Source organism: Corvus brachyrhynchos, unplaced genomic scaffold (genome assembly GCF_000691975.1).
Source record: "Corvus brachyrhynchos isolate BGI_N302 unplaced genomic scaffold, ASM69197v1 scaffold6, whole genome shotgun sequence".
In the NCBI taxonomy this organism is placed as follows: domain Eukaryota; kingdom Metazoa; phylum Chordata; class Aves; order Passeriformes; family Corvidae; genus Corvus; species Corvus brachyrhynchos.
This window is the reverse complement of record NW_008238632.1, coordinates 2,466,027-2,485,430: the sequence shown is the minus strand read 5'-3', so window position 1 is coordinate 2,485,430 and position 19,404 is coordinate 2,466,027. Positions and strand designations below refer to the sequence as shown.

The 19,404-nt window shown below is 43.7% G+C and overlaps 1 protein-coding gene and 1 pseudogene across 1 annotated transcript; both read left to right on the top strand.

The window, feature by feature from the left end:
* The first annotated feature begins 14,742 nt into the window (after positions 1-14,742).
* Positions 14,743-15,873, top strand: LOC108447395 (annotated as a pseudogene).
* Positions 15,874-16,869: 996 nt separating this feature from the next.
* Positions 16,870-17,587, top strand: LOC108447396 (endogenous retrovirus group K member 25 Pol protein-like). Its single transcript, XM_017737209.1, has one exon. It carries the CDS (start codon positions 16,891-16,893, stop codon positions 17,569-17,571), a length of 681 nt encoding a protein of 226 aa, XP_017592698.1. The 5' UTR covers positions 16,870-16,890; the 3' UTR covers positions 17,572-17,587.
* The last annotated feature ends 1,817 nt before the right edge of the window (positions 17,588-19,404 follow it).

The window sequence follows — 19,404 nt, the reverse complement described above, 5'->3', positions numbered from 1 at the left end:
CATACCTGACAGCACAGGGGCCTCCAGCCTTGTTGGCTCTTCAGCTGGTACAGACAGCCAAAACCTTTTTGCTAAACTGTGGATTCAGAGAAGAGTTTCCTGCAGGTACTCTCACATTTTCTAGCATGACCTGCCAAATCTTTGACATGCCTCTTGGAATGCCTGCTTTCCTTAATGCCAGCCCCAGGTGCCACCTTTTCATTCTGCTCCAGCAGAGCTCCAGAGACTGGCACTGACCTCCAAGCTCTCGCTCACTGTCCCATTTCACACCCATGTCCCTCTAACGAGAAGCTCAGGTCTGTGTCCTCAGCCACTCCACCTCATCCCTGCAGCCATGAAAGGCCTGCAGACAGCAGTGGCACCACTCCAGCAGTAACAGTACAGGCAGGCTCTCCTGGCTGTGCGCTCGTGGTGAGGGAGGTGTCTCTGCCCTCAGCGCCCGACATCAGGCTGTGGTTTGTGCCCACAGTGTGGGAGTCTCTCCTGCAGTCTGTTAGCCTAAACCTTGCAAGACTCGTGCCTACAGTCTATTTTACTGGCCTCTCCTCACCTGCAAATGTTTGGGTTTCCAAAATGCCTTTGAAGAGAGGTGCCCCTTAGGACAGAAGATGGCAAATATTAAACAACTTTTCAATGAACAAACTGGTGATGTAAACTGGTGAGATAACTGGCTGCACATCTTGATTCACATTTCTTAAGAACCTGATGTCCTGAGACACTCTACCTCAAAAGTAGAATTCCATCAAATAGGGCCTAATTGGGAACACTGGAAATTAATCTTAAATTTTACCTGGTAGTCTTCAATTCCATTTTTTAGCAGTCTGTAACTCTGAGGAGATACTGGAATGTGGATTCAATTTGTTTCCTTCACATTTGCAGAGTGTTCAAGTTTTTTCCTCCCTCCCTAGCTCCTGGTGGCACAATGTTTTTATTGTGATATGAACAACCGGCTTGGGATAATAGCAGAAGACTGGTGAGTAGGATTATAAACACACTGAAGTGACTTGCAGCTGGGGTGTAGAAAAACACATACATCATACTAATTGTTGTTTAGCCTTGTGTGTTTGACAAGTAGAACATCTGTGTTTAGATAACATAAGCCTGTGAGAGACTTAGAGGCACCCTATCAGACATGCTTGAGATTCCTGCTCTGCTTCAGGAAAGATCAAAGCACAGTGGCGAAATACCTGTGTGAATCCCTGACAAACAGGCAACGACAGCAGGTTTGGTGATCCTCTAGCATGGACCAAGCTCTGTGGTGCCTGTGTCCCACTTGTGTGCCTCTGCCTGGGTGCTGCTTTGGGGATCTCCTGGTCAATGAGGTAAGGGAAATGAACATCATCTTTGTGTTTTTGTGGTTGCTCCTGTGTCTCGCCTGTGCTGACTCATGCAATCAAGCAGGGAAAGCATGTGATTATAGAAAGTAATACATAATCTGGTGAGACAGAATCTGCATAACTTGTGGCCTTCGTAAGATGAATAAAAGGAAAATGTGAGGTTTTTGTGTGAGAATTGAATTCATAGGCAGTGAATGCCTATGGTAAGAGGGTAATGACTTCCTGTACTACAGGCTAATTCAGACCAGGTTTTGTCTCCAGGCAGCACATGATTTGGTTGATGAAAATGAAAACTTAGTTCCCTAATGCAGGAAAGTAGGTACTTTATCCAAATTTATTATTCTGGAGATTCCCTTTGGATTATAGGGACACAAACCATTTTACAGCTCCACACAAATTAATCCATACCTGACAGACCCACATGTTTCTCCTCTTTCTTCAGCAAAGATACCCAATTCCAAGAGATTAATTCCATTATCCTGTGTTTGAATGGCATTAAGAGAAGACTGCAAAGGCGGATGCAGAGTGGATGTGCACCAGACTCGCTTGGGGCACCATCAGTATTTTCATCCCTTCAGAAGATCAGGTAAGTGAAAACAGCTCAATGGCACAGAAACTCAGGCAGATCAGCTAAAGAGCATGGAGTTCAAGAAAGCATCTGTCTCAGTGGCTTCATTTGCTCCTTTAATTCTGCAAATAAATCTAATATAACTTTGTTGTTCTGCTGTAGTTCTGAGGGCAACAAAGTACAAATGCCAGTTTTTCTGTACCTTTACAACTTGTTGGATTCTCTGCTGCATTGCAGAGGGCACACTGCAATAACATTTTCACCATATATACAGAGGCTTTCTTCTACGTGGGTTTTCCTCAGTGTCTTACAAGAGATGAATACTACAGTCCTTCCCATAGTGAGGTCATTGTTGTAGTCACTTTCCTTGAAATTTGAGTTTCCATGAAACTTGAAGAAACTTCATATTTTTGAAATTACCTGACTTCATACAGATTTCACAGAGAGGCCTTAACAGGGCAGAAAAGCCAGTAAGAGAATAGACTCAGAACCCATGCAGCATAATCACATTACATTAGACTAGTGTTCTGAGGAAACCTTGCTACCCAGCACACCCTTTTTCCTCAGCTCCCAAGGAAGTACATCTGAAGCATCACTACTAATCCTGAACACTGTTTTGCAGCAAGCCTGCTGGGAATGGAGGCAGCTCTCTGTGGGCCATGCACTTTGCAGACCTGACAAAACAAATGTTCCTACCCCTAAGTGGTCTTTATTCAGCTCAGTCGTTTTCTCCTCACTGAGAACTGGAAAGTGTTAAGTTAGTCAGGGGTGGGCACAAGAAAAGACCACAGCTGCCTGTGGGATTGGGAAGACTAGGCCAGGTTGTAGCACCCAAGTCAAAGTCAATTTGAAACTAGCCAGACTAACCAAGAAAGTTAAATTTTGGCTGCATAATGATTTCTTAAGGGTTCCTTTAAGTCCTGAGAACCCCTTGATTGCTCTGCAGGAAACAAGCCACAGGTGAAATCTGATTGCAAGTTAAAGTTAATTTGGGGGGGAGCTTTGAAAAGCACAATGAAAGAGGTAGTTGCATCTGAAGTCGTCTGTAAGGCTGTGTCTTGCTTTCCCATGGCTTATCAACAGTGTTTGCTATAGGTACTTTTAAATACTTTTAAATGCACTGAGTTAAAAGATTTATTGCTATTTTATTGACTGTTACCCAGAACAGAATTCCCTCTGTTGAAAGTATCCTTGCCTTCATATACCATATCAGGAAAAATTTGTTGTTCAGGGAGCTATATCAAAACTGAAGAAAGCCTGTGTACAGAATGGAAAACAGCTATTTAAATCCTCTCAAAATGGTTGTAATCAAGTATTTCAATGTAGGTCAAATTTTCAATTGCCTTAAACAGTATAGAAATTGTCATATTATTTTTTATTCTTTGATACAAATTGCATTTAATCTGAAATTATAACTTTCTGAGTGGTGAGTAGTGGAACCAGAGGATGCAAAACTTACAGGCCTCTTTAAGAGGAAGAAGTTGGACAGTAGAAGGAGCTATGTAAAACACTTCTGGTGAACAGGGTGTGACTTTAAAGCCTTTGCTTTTCGTTCTAGTTCTTAAGCTGACTGCTGTAAGGACTGCTACTACCCATTAGCTTCTGTGCCCTTGATTGAACCAGCAGCTAGATTAAGGGTGCCCTGACTGGCAGAGGTATGGAGGATGTGGGTTAAAATTGGGCAGCAGTATGTGTCGTGTTTGCCAATTACCACTCTCTGTAAGGCTCTAAAGCCAGAACTGTGAGTCTCCTTCTGGGTTGCTGCAGTTTTGTGTTTAGCGAATTAAAGTAATTTGTGCTGATGGATCCTTGTGGATGTGAAGCAACCTTCATAATTCAGCAGGTACTTGGTGACCCTTACTAGGAGTCTGGCAGGGTGTCCAGGCTCTTCCCTTGGTGTCGGAAAAAGCACTCCTAATCCTCCTATATGTACTTTACTCACCCTTTTCCATCTGTTAAGGCCTTGTACCTGCTCGGGCTGTTACCTCATCAGGGTATCTGCCAGTCACAGACACCCCCCCGAGGAAAGTGTGCAGGCAGGGGGACACAGGAGCAAACACTGATGGGGCTTGGAGGCCATCTGTCTGTCCTCTCTGTGCAGAGTGCCTAGGGAAGGAAACTGAGACAGATATGAGTAAGTGCTGGTCTACTCTGAGCAGACTATCTGGTATTAAATATTTACAACAGTGCTGATTTGCCAGACACTTAATGGTTCGATGCAGAGCTATTGAACTGTCACTGGGGTCTCTGGATGAAGCTGCCACTTGGTCCAGCTTTGGCAGTTCCCTCTTATTTCCAGAAACTTGGAGGATGCAGGGAAACATCTCCTGACAGGCTCCATCAGAAGCCCTGGTGCCATTCAGGGCAGTTGATCCTGTACCAGCCCAAGGAACTAGGCATTATTTAGGCACTGACAACTGTTTTGCTGCTTTGGGCAGACATGAGCAGAAAGGAACCTTTACTGTGCAGCTGTCACAAACCGGGAGCGAGGCAGTTGAGAACTAAAGACCGGGGTTAAGAATAATACATATTTTGTCAAAATTTATTGTTCAAAACAGTGTTAGCAGGAAAAATACCATTTGGAGTAGTCTGTGTTGTTGGGTACCATTGTGGTAATTTCTGAGAAGTACTAAATAAAGGCATACAACTTTTAAAAGGGCTGATACAGCACTGGGGGCAAGAGGCCCCCAGTGAACAGGAGTCACTGGAAACTCTCTAAGGCCCACCAGCAGTGAAATCCAACCTCCCTTGGAGTAGCTGTTGGATGTGGTGGTATCCAGTTCCACCAAAGAAGCCTGGAAAAATTGGGAATTTAATCTTAGTGTCTGTTAAACATGATGGCAAGCTACCTAATGGAGAGAAGGCCTTGCCAATCTCCCCTCTTCTGGTAGCTGGGAGTGGTGCCCAGCACACCTTGGGTCAGGGAAGCAGGTTGTCATTCTCATAAAAATTTCTTTTCAGCTCTTTAAAAATCAGTATAATTGCTCTAAATGCAAGCCATTCTGGAAATATTCGTTGTCTTGTAACAAAACTAGAAAATTATATTTACTGGAAGTTAATGCATGTAGTGTAAATATTTCCTGAAACTCAGTCCCAGCTAAAACAGAAAACCTGTTATTTAATAAGACTGGACAAACCAAAGTCATAAATGTTTCCAACAACTGTGTGGTCAGTTGGTAGTTGGAGTGGGCATGTGGAAGGAGTCCAGATAACTGAAAATACATAGGAGGTGATAATTTTTTGGAGTGATGTTAGCTAAAGAGAGAGAGCTGTTCATGTGGAGCTCTCAGATACAGTATGCAGGCATACTTCATGCTTATAGTTTAGCTTGCCTGCCATCCCTACAATATCTATTAACCTTATTTAAAATAAGGTATGCATAAACTAGATGAAGAATAATAGATTAGAAAATAAGCCCTCTGACTTGCAGGATGATCTGCAAAGCATAAAATGCAATATCAAACATTAGTTCTTTCCGTGTGCTCTAGTTTATGTTAGGTCATGCTTTTAGGTAAAGAAAGTAGAATTTGTGTCTGTATTTTATAGAGTCTGCCATAACAACTGGCACAAGGTCTAGATGTTAGCAGGGTATTAACTTGCTACTTTTGTAATAAAAATATGCTCTAAGGGTCTAAAACTTGATTATTTTATTTTGGTTCCAGTAGAGGTCTTACTGGGCAGGTTGAGACCAGTCAGCCTTTCTTTTTCATGGGTGGGAGTGTCAGGACTGGGGCTGCTGGAGAGATGCAGGACCTCATGGTGGAGCGTGGCACCACGTGGGCCCATTGATGACAATGCCTCAGGTGTCACCAGTCATGCATCAGGGCACCATGCTCCTCTGTCATGCAGCACTGTGCTTCTTCTCCAGGTGATGATTTCTGGTAATGCTGTGGAGAAGAACTACTGTGATAGTTTCAGAATTGTGCTAGACAGAACTGTATTTACGTGGCTTCTTCTGTCTCCAAACTAATGTCCTCTGTTTGCTTTGATCTTCCTGATGCAGCCAAACACTGAAGGGTTGTGCTAATGGATCTGCTTTTTTTTTTTTCCTTTCGTTGCATATGACAGCAGCATTTTTTAGTTTCTGATGACCACAATGTTTTGCTGCTAGAAACTACTAGAAATCAGCTATTTATAGAAATGTTTAGGTTCTGCATCATTAACAGAATTGAGAAAGGGTGAGTGTTAGTTGAAGATAGGGTTTATAAACAAGCTAATTCCCTTCAAGTTTATTTATTTTTCTAAAACATAAGTGTACAGTCTTTCTGAAGAACCTTAGGCCATACTAACCTCTGAGACTGTTGTCAACTGCGAGTTTTCCAAAATGGAAGAAAAAGAGAGAGAAAAAATGCCACAGAACTGAAACACATACTGAGTTTTTAATTGTGCTGTTTAAATAATTTAAATAATAATAACCAGGGAAATGTGTTTGTAGAAATGTCTGAATTTGTCTGGTTTACCTGTAGTGGAAACTGACTTCCACTTAAAAAAAAAAAGCACTTTATAATGACAAAAAGATATTCCAGATTACTAATAGACCATAATAAATGACACTTAGTTTTGCTCTTTACAGCTGTGGGTCAGTCTGTGGAGGTAGTTTTCCTTTCTGTGTTGTCTTTTTTATAGCTGGCAGAAAATTGAAATTAAGCTAAAGGAGAGGAAAGTGAAAAATAGGAAGTCGGGGAGGAGAAAGCAAATTTGTGAGAGGCTTATTTCTGGATGGGCATTTCTCTTACCTTTTTTCATCCTGATTTATGATCTTTTTCACATTCCTTTCCCTTTAGGATACTTGATGAGGTAGGGCAGGAAAAGTATGGCTTTTCTTCCTGCCCTCTGTGCTTGGAAGGCCACTAAAGCAATTCAGTTCAATAGCACTCAAAGAACCAAAACAACATGCATTCAGTTCTCCTAGTTTGAACCTGGAAAAAACAAACCAAAACAAGAAACCAAATGTCTTGGTTTGAAAGACAGGTGTCTGCTAAGGAAGGCAGGAACCTCCCTTGGAACAGCAGATGCAACTCCCCTTCCCTCCGAATTATTGTAATTTTGAAATCAAGGGGGTTTTAGGCAAAGATATGGGGAATAGGAATAACAGTTCTTTACTATTATATATCTATATGTGTATAACCAGTCAAACAAACAGCAATAACTACAGCAGTAACAGCAAACAATCACAAACCCAGTCCCAGCCTTCTCGGCTGTCGGGCCCTTTCCCCTCGGGTGCAGTTCCGCTCGCAGCCGGCAGGGGCGCTGGCGGCTCCCGGTGAGCAGGCAGGCTGGAACAGCAGGCTGGAACAGCAGGGACGAGCACAAATCCCGGGTGGCAGATGAGATGTATCCAAACTCAGGAGCTGCAGTGGAAACCCCCCGGAGATCTGGGCAGGCAGGGCACGGCGGGGCTACAGAGTGCAATGGTGGGGGCAGGGCGGCCGCAGCCCAGCTCCCAGAAGGGCAGGGAAGGCGGGCTTGGGATCCCGGGGTTTCTCTGGTAGAAGGAAGGCAGCCGAAGAAACAGCCTCTCTCTCTGTCCAAACGCCAGGAACTGACTGCCCACAAACCCAGGTGAAAGAGATGCACCCCTCCCGCTATGGCCAGGTCCTTTGTTTTCCTTAAGCACCCAGTAATTTGTCCCCTTGGCAACATGTATGGGGAAAATTCCTTTAAGAGAAAAAGAAAAGCAGAAGAAGAACTAAAACCCCAACACCAAAACACTACAAAATAAAAGATAAACCTATGAAGGTGCTTGACATGACCAGAGAGGATTGCCTGTCCATGCTCTCTTGCTTTGAAATATTTATTTTTGTCACAGCTGGAAATGTTTGAAAAGTTCTAAGGTAAGCATTCAAGAAAAAAAATAACAAGAATAAGCATTCGAGAATAAAATAATGCTGACATTATAGGGACAAATGAATATAGAAGGGGCTGGAGAAGATAACCTGATATTAATGTCACAACTGGTTTGAAAGGATGTTTGTAGTGAGCTAAGGGTTGGTCTCTTCTCCCAAGTAAAAAGTGACAAGAAGAGAGGAAAAATTGCACTAGGGAAGGTTTAAATTGGATATTAGGAAAAATTTCTTCACTGAAAGGGTTATCAAACATTGAAACAGGCTGTCCAGGAAAGTGGTGGTGTCACCATCCCTGGAAGAGTTAAAAAAATATGTAGATATGTCATTTACAGACATGGTTTAGCAGTGAACATGGCAATGCTGGGTTAAAAGTTGGGCTTTATCTTAGAGGCCTTTTCCAACCTCAGTGATTCTATGATTTGTTTCTATGAAATTCTGAGTACTACAGTTTTGATTGCTGCTTCTTCCTTAAACTTAATTTCTGACAGGTAACTCTCATAGACATGATATTCCTGTGAATAATCAGAAGTGAAACCACTGATGGAGCCAAAGTCACGGACAAGTTTGATTCTTTCATACCCTCAACAAACATGAAAGACATTGGCATTTTTTTACCTTTTTAATGAAAAGCTTGTGAAAGTGTGAAACTACACTTACACTCCTGTCAGCCTAGTCATGTATCCAAGAGTCTTCAGTGAGGTTTTGCTGTCTTCATCAGCAGCCATGCATCTGCAGCATTGATTTATTGGCTGGGCCCAGCCTTGCTAGCCATACCGCTGAGAACGGCAGGCTGTCTTTACTACGGAGGACACCTTCCTTAGGCCCCACACTCACATGCCTTTCCTGTTCTGCAGAAGACCTCGTTATCCAAGTGATGAATAGAGCTACTTGGTAACGGAAGTCATGACATGACATGATCATTTACTAACAGACTGTAATTAAGAAATTCCATTATTAAAAATTCATAACTGTTTCACTTATGACAGTTTTTGAGAGAGGAGTCGGTGAATAATTTATTTGCCATAAGCATTCAGCTCATCCTCATCTGATGTTTTTGTGCAATGTTCCTTCTTGAAAATGTGTAAAAAAAACCCAACAAAAAACAAAAACAACAAAAAACCCCACACCCAAATAAAATTACTCTCCTAGCCAGAAAAAGACTGCCCACTCACTTTCTCATACTGATAAAACCTACATTTGTAAGAGTTTTCACTACTGGAGCATATATAGTTCATGCCAGTGGAGTTTGTACTAGTGAAAGTAGTTGTGTGTCTGTATTTGGAGGCTTTGCTGGCATAGGGATCCGAGTAAAATCCTTGTAAGCATGGATTAAGCGAAGTTTTATTTTGGGAGCAGTTCTTTCTTGACCACTGTGATATTATTGAACTTCCATAAAGATATTCTGACTTGATGTCAGGGTGTGTTTGGGTTTTTTTTAAAGTTTTTTCCACTTTAGTACAGGATCTAAATTTCTAGTCAAGATACTCGTTGCAGGTCAGCATCTCTCTGAAGTGAAATATCTGCACTGAAACACTTATTCTGCCTTTCCTAGACCAAGGGTTACTTCATAAGGCCAAGCAATGACTATTCTGTTTCAAAAAACACATTTTATCACTGGCAAGTGCAAACCAGTGAGTCATGAGTTAGTTTTAAGTTCAGCAAAGATCAGGTGCCAGATGCTCAATCTATGCACAAGCATGAATCAATTTTTATCCAAGATGTTAGTTTCTGAGCTCCCATAGTAGTTGCAAAGAGCTGTGTCATCTTTTCTTCCTTCAGCTAAAATGAGAGAGACAGGCTATTCTATTAAGATGAAACTACTGTATCATTATTGGAGATGCGTGCTGAATACTTTCAGTGGATATTTAGAAGAGCTATTTTGTATAAATTACCTGTGTTGTTTTCCATTAAATGTCTTTTGATCAAGAATCTGCCATGTGTGCAAGACGTGTATTCATGTGGGTCTGCAGAACAATGGACCCATGTCAGTGAGGGACTCTGCAGCTCTCACAGGGAAGACAAGCACAGAGATTGCCCTCTACGCTGGTGAAGCCTCCTTAATGAGGGGGCCTGTATTGTTCCATAGTTTCCTACTAAATAGAAACAAGGGGTAGTGTATACATAATTAATCTCATTGTGGTTCCTCAGTATTTTCCTAATAGAAAACTGAAATGCAACTACCCTTCACATCAAAGTAAGTTCATAATTTATAAGACTTTGTATGTGTACTAGCAGATACAAGATTTAAACAAAAAAGAAAGAGAACCTTGTGGCTATAAAGTCCACTGCCAATATTACACTGATTTCTGGATGCACATGAAATCTCATAGTATGAGATTTTCAAAGAAACAGACATCTGATTTCATACAATTTGGAAACAATGAACAAAATTTACTTTTATATAACTTTAGGGCGTAGGAACAGAAAAGGACACAGAGAAGACATCTAATCCATTTTCTGCTCCAATCAGGAGCCTTTATCACTCTAGACAGATGTTTGTCTACCTTTTCAATGTGTCCAGAGATGGTGTTGCCACTGCTTCACTGCCTTTTCAGATTGCACTTCACTTTTAGAAATTTCTTTTCTGATTGAATCTTTCTTCAAGATTAAAATCACTAGTACCAGTTCAGATTGGTGCAGGCATGGGGGATCCTTATTTTACTTTATTTGCAGTTACCATTTATGTTATTGAAAACTTAATGTCTCTCCTCAGTCTTTTTGTTTGTGGTCTCAACTCCAACATCTTCCTTTTTGATGGGGTGCTCTAAACTTTTACCTTTCAGATTACGGCAGCTAAGAAAATGAAAGATCTTCCCATTACATTTGTGGTTGCTCTATTGCCAGGCACGAATTCCTTTCAAGTCATGAGCTCTCTGCTTTGATGCACAAGGTGTTTGCCCAGAGGACCTGACAGCTGCTCCACAATCAGTAGCGCTAACATCAGTAAGACGGTGCCTGCTGAGAGGTGTGTCACTGCAGCCTGACAGGATCAGAGGCAGCTTCTAGGCAATGGAGATTTAATTTCAGTATGTTTGCATGAGAAACATCCTCTATTTTTTTTAGTGGACCTTCTCTTTGGGGTGGAGATTTAAGAGTGGAGATGCTGGTTATGTTGAAACCCACTAGGGACTATTAACATACAAGTCTAGGCAAATCTGTGTTGGAATGAGATAAGGGATACTAATTCCAGATGGATTAAAAAGCAGTTTACTAGAAAGAAGAATTTAAGTCATGGCACCGTTTCCATTAATTTGGGTTGAGCAAGTGTCTGTTTTTAATTGTCTATAGCAATGCTAACAGTCAGAAACCATTTGTCTAAAGCCGGATGTGAGGGTTGTCCAATAAATACTGTGTGAAACACAATGACTCTATATTCTTGCAGAGAATAACAATTCCCAACTAGTGATAGAAGTATATCAGTCTTGATCACAAGAAATACCAGTCAAAATTTTTCTTAAAACTAAGAAAACCTGCTACTAAGTAGTTAACTAAGGTAACTGGAGAGCAGTTTAGAATGATGAGCCCAGTGGCTGAGTATCAGGCTCTACCCAGGCAAAGGGTAAACAAGAGATTGTGCTGAAGAACAGCATAACTCATTTCAGAACACAGCAGATCTCTTAAGGTTTCTTAAGGCAAAATATACCAGCTTGATATGACAATGTCTGAGTTTTCAAGCATATCCATACAATTCCGCTGAAGTTAGTGGAATATACAAACACCAGAGGCAGAAGTGGTTTATCTTTGAACCTCAAACCTTTGCACCTTTGTCATCAGTTATGTTGTTTGGGGCTCTTGTATTTTTCCAGCTTTCCTTGGAAATAACTGCATGTACCAAATATTAAGAAGATAAAGAAAATGCAAGGAGGCAGTAGAATATGGTACTTTCAAACACATGAGCAAATACTGGGAACGGTTCCCAGATCAGATCTGAAAAGAAAAATGGTTGATTGAATTTGGAGTTTTCCAAAACATCTGCTGCTTCAGTTTGACAACCCAAATGAAGCATTAGAAAAAGAATGATCTCAAATTTGTAGTTCAAGAAAATAGCCCCTTTTCTGAATTAAAAAAGGCATATTCTTTTCTTGTTGTAAGAGAAACATATGAATAGGAGCATCAGTTTTGATGTGAACTATTTGGTTACTGTGATTGTGTCACTGTTGACATAACACAAAATTTAACCACCTTGCAGCTCTAAAGTGGCCTTTCTTCTGCTGTACAGTGATGATTTTTTCTTTCTGTTGTTTTTGTTGGTTTTTTTTAAGGAATGTGCTAAGTTCATAAAGTAGGACTGGCTAGTGTTGACGCCTCTTGACAGTTGTTGAAATCACCAAGTGCAAGTCAGGACAGCGTTTGGGTTTGTAAGTTACACCAAGACCGCACAAGCTGCTACAACAGTTTCTTCCTTGCAGGTGTCAGCTATTCCATGACACTGCATTTGTCTGTGGCTTGCCAACATAACTTTTGAGGCTGTCAGGATCTGTAGTAACCACCTTCTGTAACAAGAGCATCTATTAACATAGGGAAAATGCTACCCTGTAAGAAAGAGTTAAAGATAACATACATCATTGTCTGAAAGTATGCATATGCAAACCCTCTGAACCACTGCCACCAACACACTTGAATTAGCCTCACCTTGCCCTAGTGATGTGGGGGAAAGGATTATAATGCCATTTTGAAATACAGACTATGGATGCTAAAAAAGCTAGCAGAGAAATTTTCCTGCTTGCCTCCTGTGAAAGTCTTCGTTCTCACGCAAACTAGCTGAGAAATGGTTTGCTATTTTGTAAACCAAGACTTTATCTCACAGGTGCAAACTTGTTTTGCATGGCCTTGTTATGGTACACTGAAGAAAATATTTTGAAATAGGTGTTATACTGTTCAGCCAATCACTCTGGGAGGTGGATGGTCAAGCACCCAATGTTGTTATGCCACTCTTGTGAATCAAGTTATATAAATGCAGTGGTAATTAATTAAATAATTCCATTCTATCCTGGACCTGAATTCCGTGTCGTTCTTCGTGCTGTCCCTGTGGACAACAGCAACATCTGGTGACCCCGCGACGTGTACTGCAACCGCGGCCCCTAAGAAGGTACGTGCCAGACCGCGACCGGCCCCCCTCTGGGGCTGCACGAAACTATAGACTGAGACATGGAGCATAAATCCTTCAAAGAAAGCAAGGTATTTTCTGCCTTCAAGTCTGTGATACAGATCGCAGGAGTTAATATAAGCGAGGAGGAGCTCACTGCGTTATCTACCTGGTCCATCGGACATGGATATTTTGCAGACTTTGATAATGTTTTGAACCCAGACACCTGGAGGGGACTGGGGGATGCCCTAATCCATGAATTTTCAGCTGGCGACGCAGGGGTAGCTGATTTGATATGTACCTGGGGGACTTTACACGAAGCAATGGAAAAATGGACAAAAAGCAGAGACAGAAAAGTCAACCCAGGATCAGATGAATCTGAGTCTGGGGGCTTCCCTAGCTCAGATGGGGATGGTGAATTCTCTGAGGGTGGCGGGACCCCGAGTAGCACGGGAAGTTCGGTTGTCCAGCTCCCGATACCTTCTCGGGAGAAGACGAAAGGTGCGTACCCCTGCCCCCTGAAATATATCCATCCCTCACTGGTAGGAGGATCGGGGCACCCCCCGTCTTTAGCCCCTGCTTCAGTTACCGCAGTGGGATCTGCCCTCCCTGGGACCCCGAGTAGTGTGGGAAGTTCGGTCATCCGGCTCCCGATACCCTCCCGCAGGAAGACAAAGGGTGTGTACCCCTGTCCCCGGAAATATATCCATCCCTCACCCGTAGGAGGATCGGGGTGCCCCCTCTCTTTAGCCCCTGCTTCAGTTGCCACGGTGGGATCTGCCCTCCCTGCGGCCCTGCCGTTGCCATCCGTGGAAGCGGCGGTGGGGGTCATGGCGACTGCCGCCTCGGCACCACTGCCTATGATGGCGCAACCGGCCACGCTGGCACCACAAGCGGCTCCCGCGCCATCAGCCCTGTACCTGGGCTCAGTGCAGCACCCTTGGTCACCCGCACCCACGTGTTCGGTGTCCTCTTGTCCCACTCCGAGCCCTGTAGCCCTTGGTTATCATACACATGTCCCAACAGTTGGGGATTTTTCGGCTCAGGGGAGGAAGCAGCAGTGGCCATGCTCCCCAATATCTGACTCTCTCGGGGAACAAATCTTGGCAGATTTGCACGAGATAAAACAACAGCTCAGACTACTGTCAATCTATCTACCATGTCAATGGTCAATCCCTGATATGCCCGGGAAAAAATGGGCTGAGGGGCACACAGGGGAATTGCGCCCAGATACAAATGTTTCCCCAGGCTCCTCTGACACAGGCCTACTCAGCCGGCTTTCAGCCAGCACCCGGGGATCAGCCGGGGTGGATGTGTACACCGCAGTAACAGTTGTCTTAGACTCCAGTCGTGTTTATAAGGTTCCCTTTGATGCTTATGGACCCCTAGGTCAAGGCTTCAGTGCACTGCTTGTGGGTAGATCTAGTGTTACCGTTCAGGGGATCTTTGTACACCCAGGAGTTATTGATGCTGATTTTACAGGCCAGATTTGTGCTATGGTTTCCACATCCACCCCCCCTGTTACTATTCCTGAAAAGACTAGAATTGCTCAACTTGTCCCTTTTAAGTCTTGTGTTCCTAGGGCAGAACAACGAAGTCGTGGAGATGGTAGCTTTGGCTCTACGGGACTTCCGCAGGTCTTCTGGACTGCAGCCATCTCCAGCCAAAAGCCTCAGATGACGTGTACCCTAATCCTGCCAAATGCCCATCCACCCCAGATCCATCTCCGAGGTTTGATCGACACGGGCGCTGATGTGACAATTATCTCCTTCTCTGCATGGCCTCTCACGTGGCCTCTGGCCCCTGTGGGGTCAGCCATCGCAGGGTTGGGAGGAACCACACAGAGCTATTTAAGCGAGCAACTTGTGCTGGTGAAAAATGCAGAGGGGCAAACAGCTACAGTTCGGCCCTATGTCACTACAGCTCCGCTTAACCTCTGGGGGCAGGATGTGTTGGCTGCTTGGGGGGTACGGATTGGGACAAATTTTTGATGGGGGCTACTGTACTGAAGGGCGCAGTATATCCTACGCTGCCTTTGTGGTGGCTAGTACACAAGTCTATCTGGATTCATCAGTGGCCCCTACCAAAAGAGAAATTAGTTGCCCTTCGCCAGTTAGTCCAGGAACAATTACAACAGGGGCATCTTGAGCCTTCTACTAGTCCCTGGAACACTCCTGTTTTGTAATCAAGAAAAAATCAGGGAAATGGAGATTGTTACAGGATCTCCGAGAAGTCAATGAAGTGATGGAAAGTATGGGGGCATTGCAGGCTGGTATGCCCTTACCCACCATGATCCCAACAGGGTGGGAAATCTTGATCATTGATTTGAAGGATTGTTTTTTCACTATTCCTTTACATCCTAATGATAAGCCAAAATTTGCTTTTACTGTGCCTGCAGTTAACAATGCCTGCGGTTACCTGCGCAGAGGTATCAATGGAAGGTTCTACCTCAGGGCATGAAGAACAGCCCAACTATTTGCCAATGGTATGTCGCTCAAGCTTTGTCCGGAGTCCGTGAGCAGTTTCCTGGGGCATACTGCTACCAGTACATGAATGGTATCCTGGTGGCAGCATCCACCCAGGACGAGATGCTGAGGATTCAGCCTCGGCTGTTTGCTGCTCTGCATTCTTATGGATTGCAGGTGGCTCTGGAGAAAGTTCAACGGCAACCTCCTTGGAAATACTTAGGAGTCAAAATTCTGGATCAGACCATACAACATCAGGAGGTGCAATTCTCAGATTCTATTAAGACTTTGAATGATGCTCAGAAATTGCTGGGTATCATTAATTGGTCATGTCCTTATTTAGGGCTAACCATGGCCCAGCTTGCCCTGCTTTTTAATATTTTAAAGGGGGACCCTGAGTTGAATTCACCTCTAAAATTGACTCCTGAAGCGCGACGAGCGCTGGAGGAGGTGCAACAGGCTGTTTCTGCTCATCAGGTTCATTGAGTGGATCCCTCCATTGATATCACCGTTTTCATTACCACTCCAGATCTTCATCCCACAGGTATCATTGGCCAATGGAATAAAGAGTGGCCCGACCCTTTACATATCCTAGAATGGGTCTTCTTGCCACATCAGACAAAAGAGACAGCACCACATTGTTTGAATTGATCACTGATCACTTGTTTGATAATCAAATGCCGCCAACGGTGTCCGCAATTAATGGCAGCGGATCCTGCAACAATTGTTCTTCCGATACACCAGGAACACTTTGAGTGGAGCCTTACTAACAGTGCTCCTTTGCAAAGTGTGCTGCAAAACTTTTCGGGACAGATTGCTCAGCATCCGCCCAGCCATAAAATACTGCGAATGGCAAAATTGACCAGCTTCACCTTACAACCAAAAAATAGTCGGGTGCCAGTGAAAGGGCCCACCGTCTTCACCAATGGGTCTGGGAAAACTGGGAGACCTGTAGTTAGCCGGAGGGAAGAATCTGAGTGGCAGGTGCTGGAAGGTCATGAGTCAGGCTCAGCCCAGCTGGTTGAACTGAGGGCTGTTGCCATGGCTTTTCAGCAGTTTTCTCAGGTTCCTTTGAATTTGGTCACTGACTCTGCTTATGTAGCAGACATAACTCAGTGCTTAGATTGCTCACTTTTGAAGGAAGTGAATAATGCAGCTCTGTTTTCACTATTGAAGGCCTTGTGGAGTGCAATTCAAGCTCGAGTGCATCCATATTACATTTTGCATATTCAAAGCCACACTAATTTGCCAGGTTTCACAACAGAAGGCAATGCCAGGGCTGACAGGTTAGCTAACCCTGCCTGAGTAGCGCCTCAGCCTGACAAAATTGCACAAGCTAAAGCATTGCACAATTTCTTCCATCAAAGTGCGCATACCCTGCAGAAACAGTTTCATTTGACGCCAGCTGAGGCTCGGGACATTGTCAGTGCTTGTGCTGACAGTCACGGGCTCGCTGCACCTCCGCCATCAGGGGTAAACCCTAGAGGCCTACAGGCCTTGCAGCTTTGGCTGTTCGGATGTAACACACATTCCTGAATTTGGCAGATTTAAGCATGTGCATGTGTCTATTGACATATTCTCCTCAGCTATGTGGGCATCTGCTCATACTGGGGAGAAAGGCCGTGATGTTATCGCCCATAGGAAACTCACTTTCGTGATTTTGGGCGTGCCTTCTTCTGTGAAAACCAATAATGGCCCTGCCTATGTCTATCAGAAGACACGGAAGTTTCTGCACCTGTGGGATGTAGATCATACCTTGGGTATTCCTTATTCTCCTACTGGCCAAGCCATTGTTGAACACGCTCATGGTACCTTGAAGTGTGTTCTGGAGAAACAAAAAGGGGGAATGCATGGAGAAAACCCACAGAGTCGATTAGAAAAAGCTCTATATACAATTAATCATCTTACAGTGCCACTAAATTCAAACAATCCTGTTATTTTGAATCATTTTCTCTCATTGCAGTCTGCAGGCGAGACGCACCTGCCTCGAGCGAAAGTCTGGGTACGGGACCTCCTCACTGAGAAGTGGGAAGGCCCGCATGAGCTTATTGCTTGGGGTCGTGGGTATGCTTGCGTTTCCACAGATACTGGGGTGCGATGGCTACCTGCAAGATGTGTTCACCCTGACCTGCAGCACCAGAGGCAGAACAGGCAACCTCCAAGGCAACCTTCAAATGATGACCAGAATGCAGATCATTCATCGAATGATCCCTCTGATGGTGACCAAGATGTTGACCATCAGCCTGATCCTTCTACAAGCAGAGACTGAATTTCAGAGAGTGAATTTCAAGTTTCTTATGTTATGGAGTCAGAATGTTATGCAGAATGTTAGAGCCCTTAAAGCTATTCAGAATTAATGACTGGACGTATAGCTGGATTCGCTAGAGGTATCTCCCCTGGCGTTGCTGGAGAATCTCTCTGCCTACTCTAAGTTAGTATCTGATTTGGGTTTAGTTTGGTAACAGCCACTACCAAATGGATCCTTATGCTGCGTTTGTTCTCCTTGCTGCAAGGGATCCCGCAGAGGATTACAAACGCTACTGTTTTGGTCTTTAAAACAAGAAGGGGGAATTATGGATGCTAAAAAAGCTAGCAGAGAAATTTTCCTGCTTGCCTCCTGTGAAAGTCTTCGTTCTCATGCAAACTAGCTGAGAAATGGTTTGCTATTTTGTAAACCAAGACTTTATCTCACAGGTGCAAACTTGTTTTGCATGGCCTTGTTATGGTACACTGAAGAAAATATTTTGAAATAGGTGTTATACTGTTCAGCCAATCACTCTGGGAGGTGGATGGTCAAGCACCCAATGTTGTTATGCCACTCTTGTGAATCAAGTTATATAAATGCAGTGGTAATTAATTAAATAATTCCATTCTATCCTGGACCTGAATTCCGTGTCGTTCTTCGTGCTGTCCCTGCGGACAACAGCAACAACAGACAAGATTTTTTTTTTGGTGCACTAGATTTTATTAATTTTTCCCCAAGTTGTTTACACACTGCACCAAGTAAGTTGCATGATTTATTATTATTTTAGACTTGGAAAAGAAGTCAAGCGAGTAGTCTGGAATGTTGGGACCTTGCAGACTTGGCAAGCAGCTTGCAGCAATAGTGTGAGTGTGCTCTTGTATGGAGTCTTCCTCACCCAGAATAAACAGATCTTCTCTGGTTGTCCTCATGTTCAATCATGAGAAAAGACAACCTTTATTCATAGTGCACATTTGAACCTTTGGGGACAGTTACTGGAAATTTTGTAGAGGTTATATGTTTACTTGCTTTCCTGAGAGCTGATTGATCATTCCAGAGCACTGCAGAATGATGTGATGTTAACACACACAGGCTGAGTGACTCAGCTTGTCAAAAACTCGTTTGAAAATAAATGCATGAAGTAGAAAAAAAACCAAACTGAAATAGGTATGTGCTAAAAGCCCTTTTTGTGACTGCTGAATCTATAGTGTTATTGCCATTTCCTTGTAGCTGAGGGATTACAGAGGAAGAGCTTCCCAGCTTTCCATAAGTTTAAACCTTGCATGACATGTTTGTTAACTCGAATCCCTGTGTTACTAGTCTGGATTGGATTTGGTGCTACACCGTGTGTACACTTTTCAAAAATGGAAGGTAGAGAATCCTATGATGAGGTGAAGAGACTCATTCCTTGTCTCTTCAAGTTTCTTCCTTCATAAATGTGCCTCATTTGGAATCTTTTCCCAAATTTTAAAGGCCATAGCAGTTCTACCTTTGTGCTTCACGCTTCAGCTAAGGTGCTTCCATAGGAAGTTTATTTGGTGCTGCTGGCCTGCAGCGTGCTCTCTTCATAAGGAGGCACTGGGTCTGGAGAAAGCTCAATGTGAGCCTCTCCCATGGAAGTCTTCATGGTGGCTTCCTCATATGATGGAGGCAAACACACAGAGAGGAATGTGGCATCAGGGAGCAGCGTGGAGTAGTGGAAACTCTGTTCACTGCTCCAGGGCAGCGCAGAAAAGAAATGGGACACATCGTGCTCAGGCAGGGCCTCAGGAAGGTCAATGCTGAAGATCTGCCCCTGCTGAGTGCGGCGCTGGCAACGGCGGGACAGGAAGAGGAACAAGGAAAGCCGGGAGAGAATAC

Excerpts from the sequence above, each read along its gene's own strand:
- LOC108447396 (XM_017737209.1), top strand. The coding sequence starts at position 16,891 with ATGTGGGCATCTGCTCATACTGGGGAGAAAGGCCGTGATGTTATCGCC.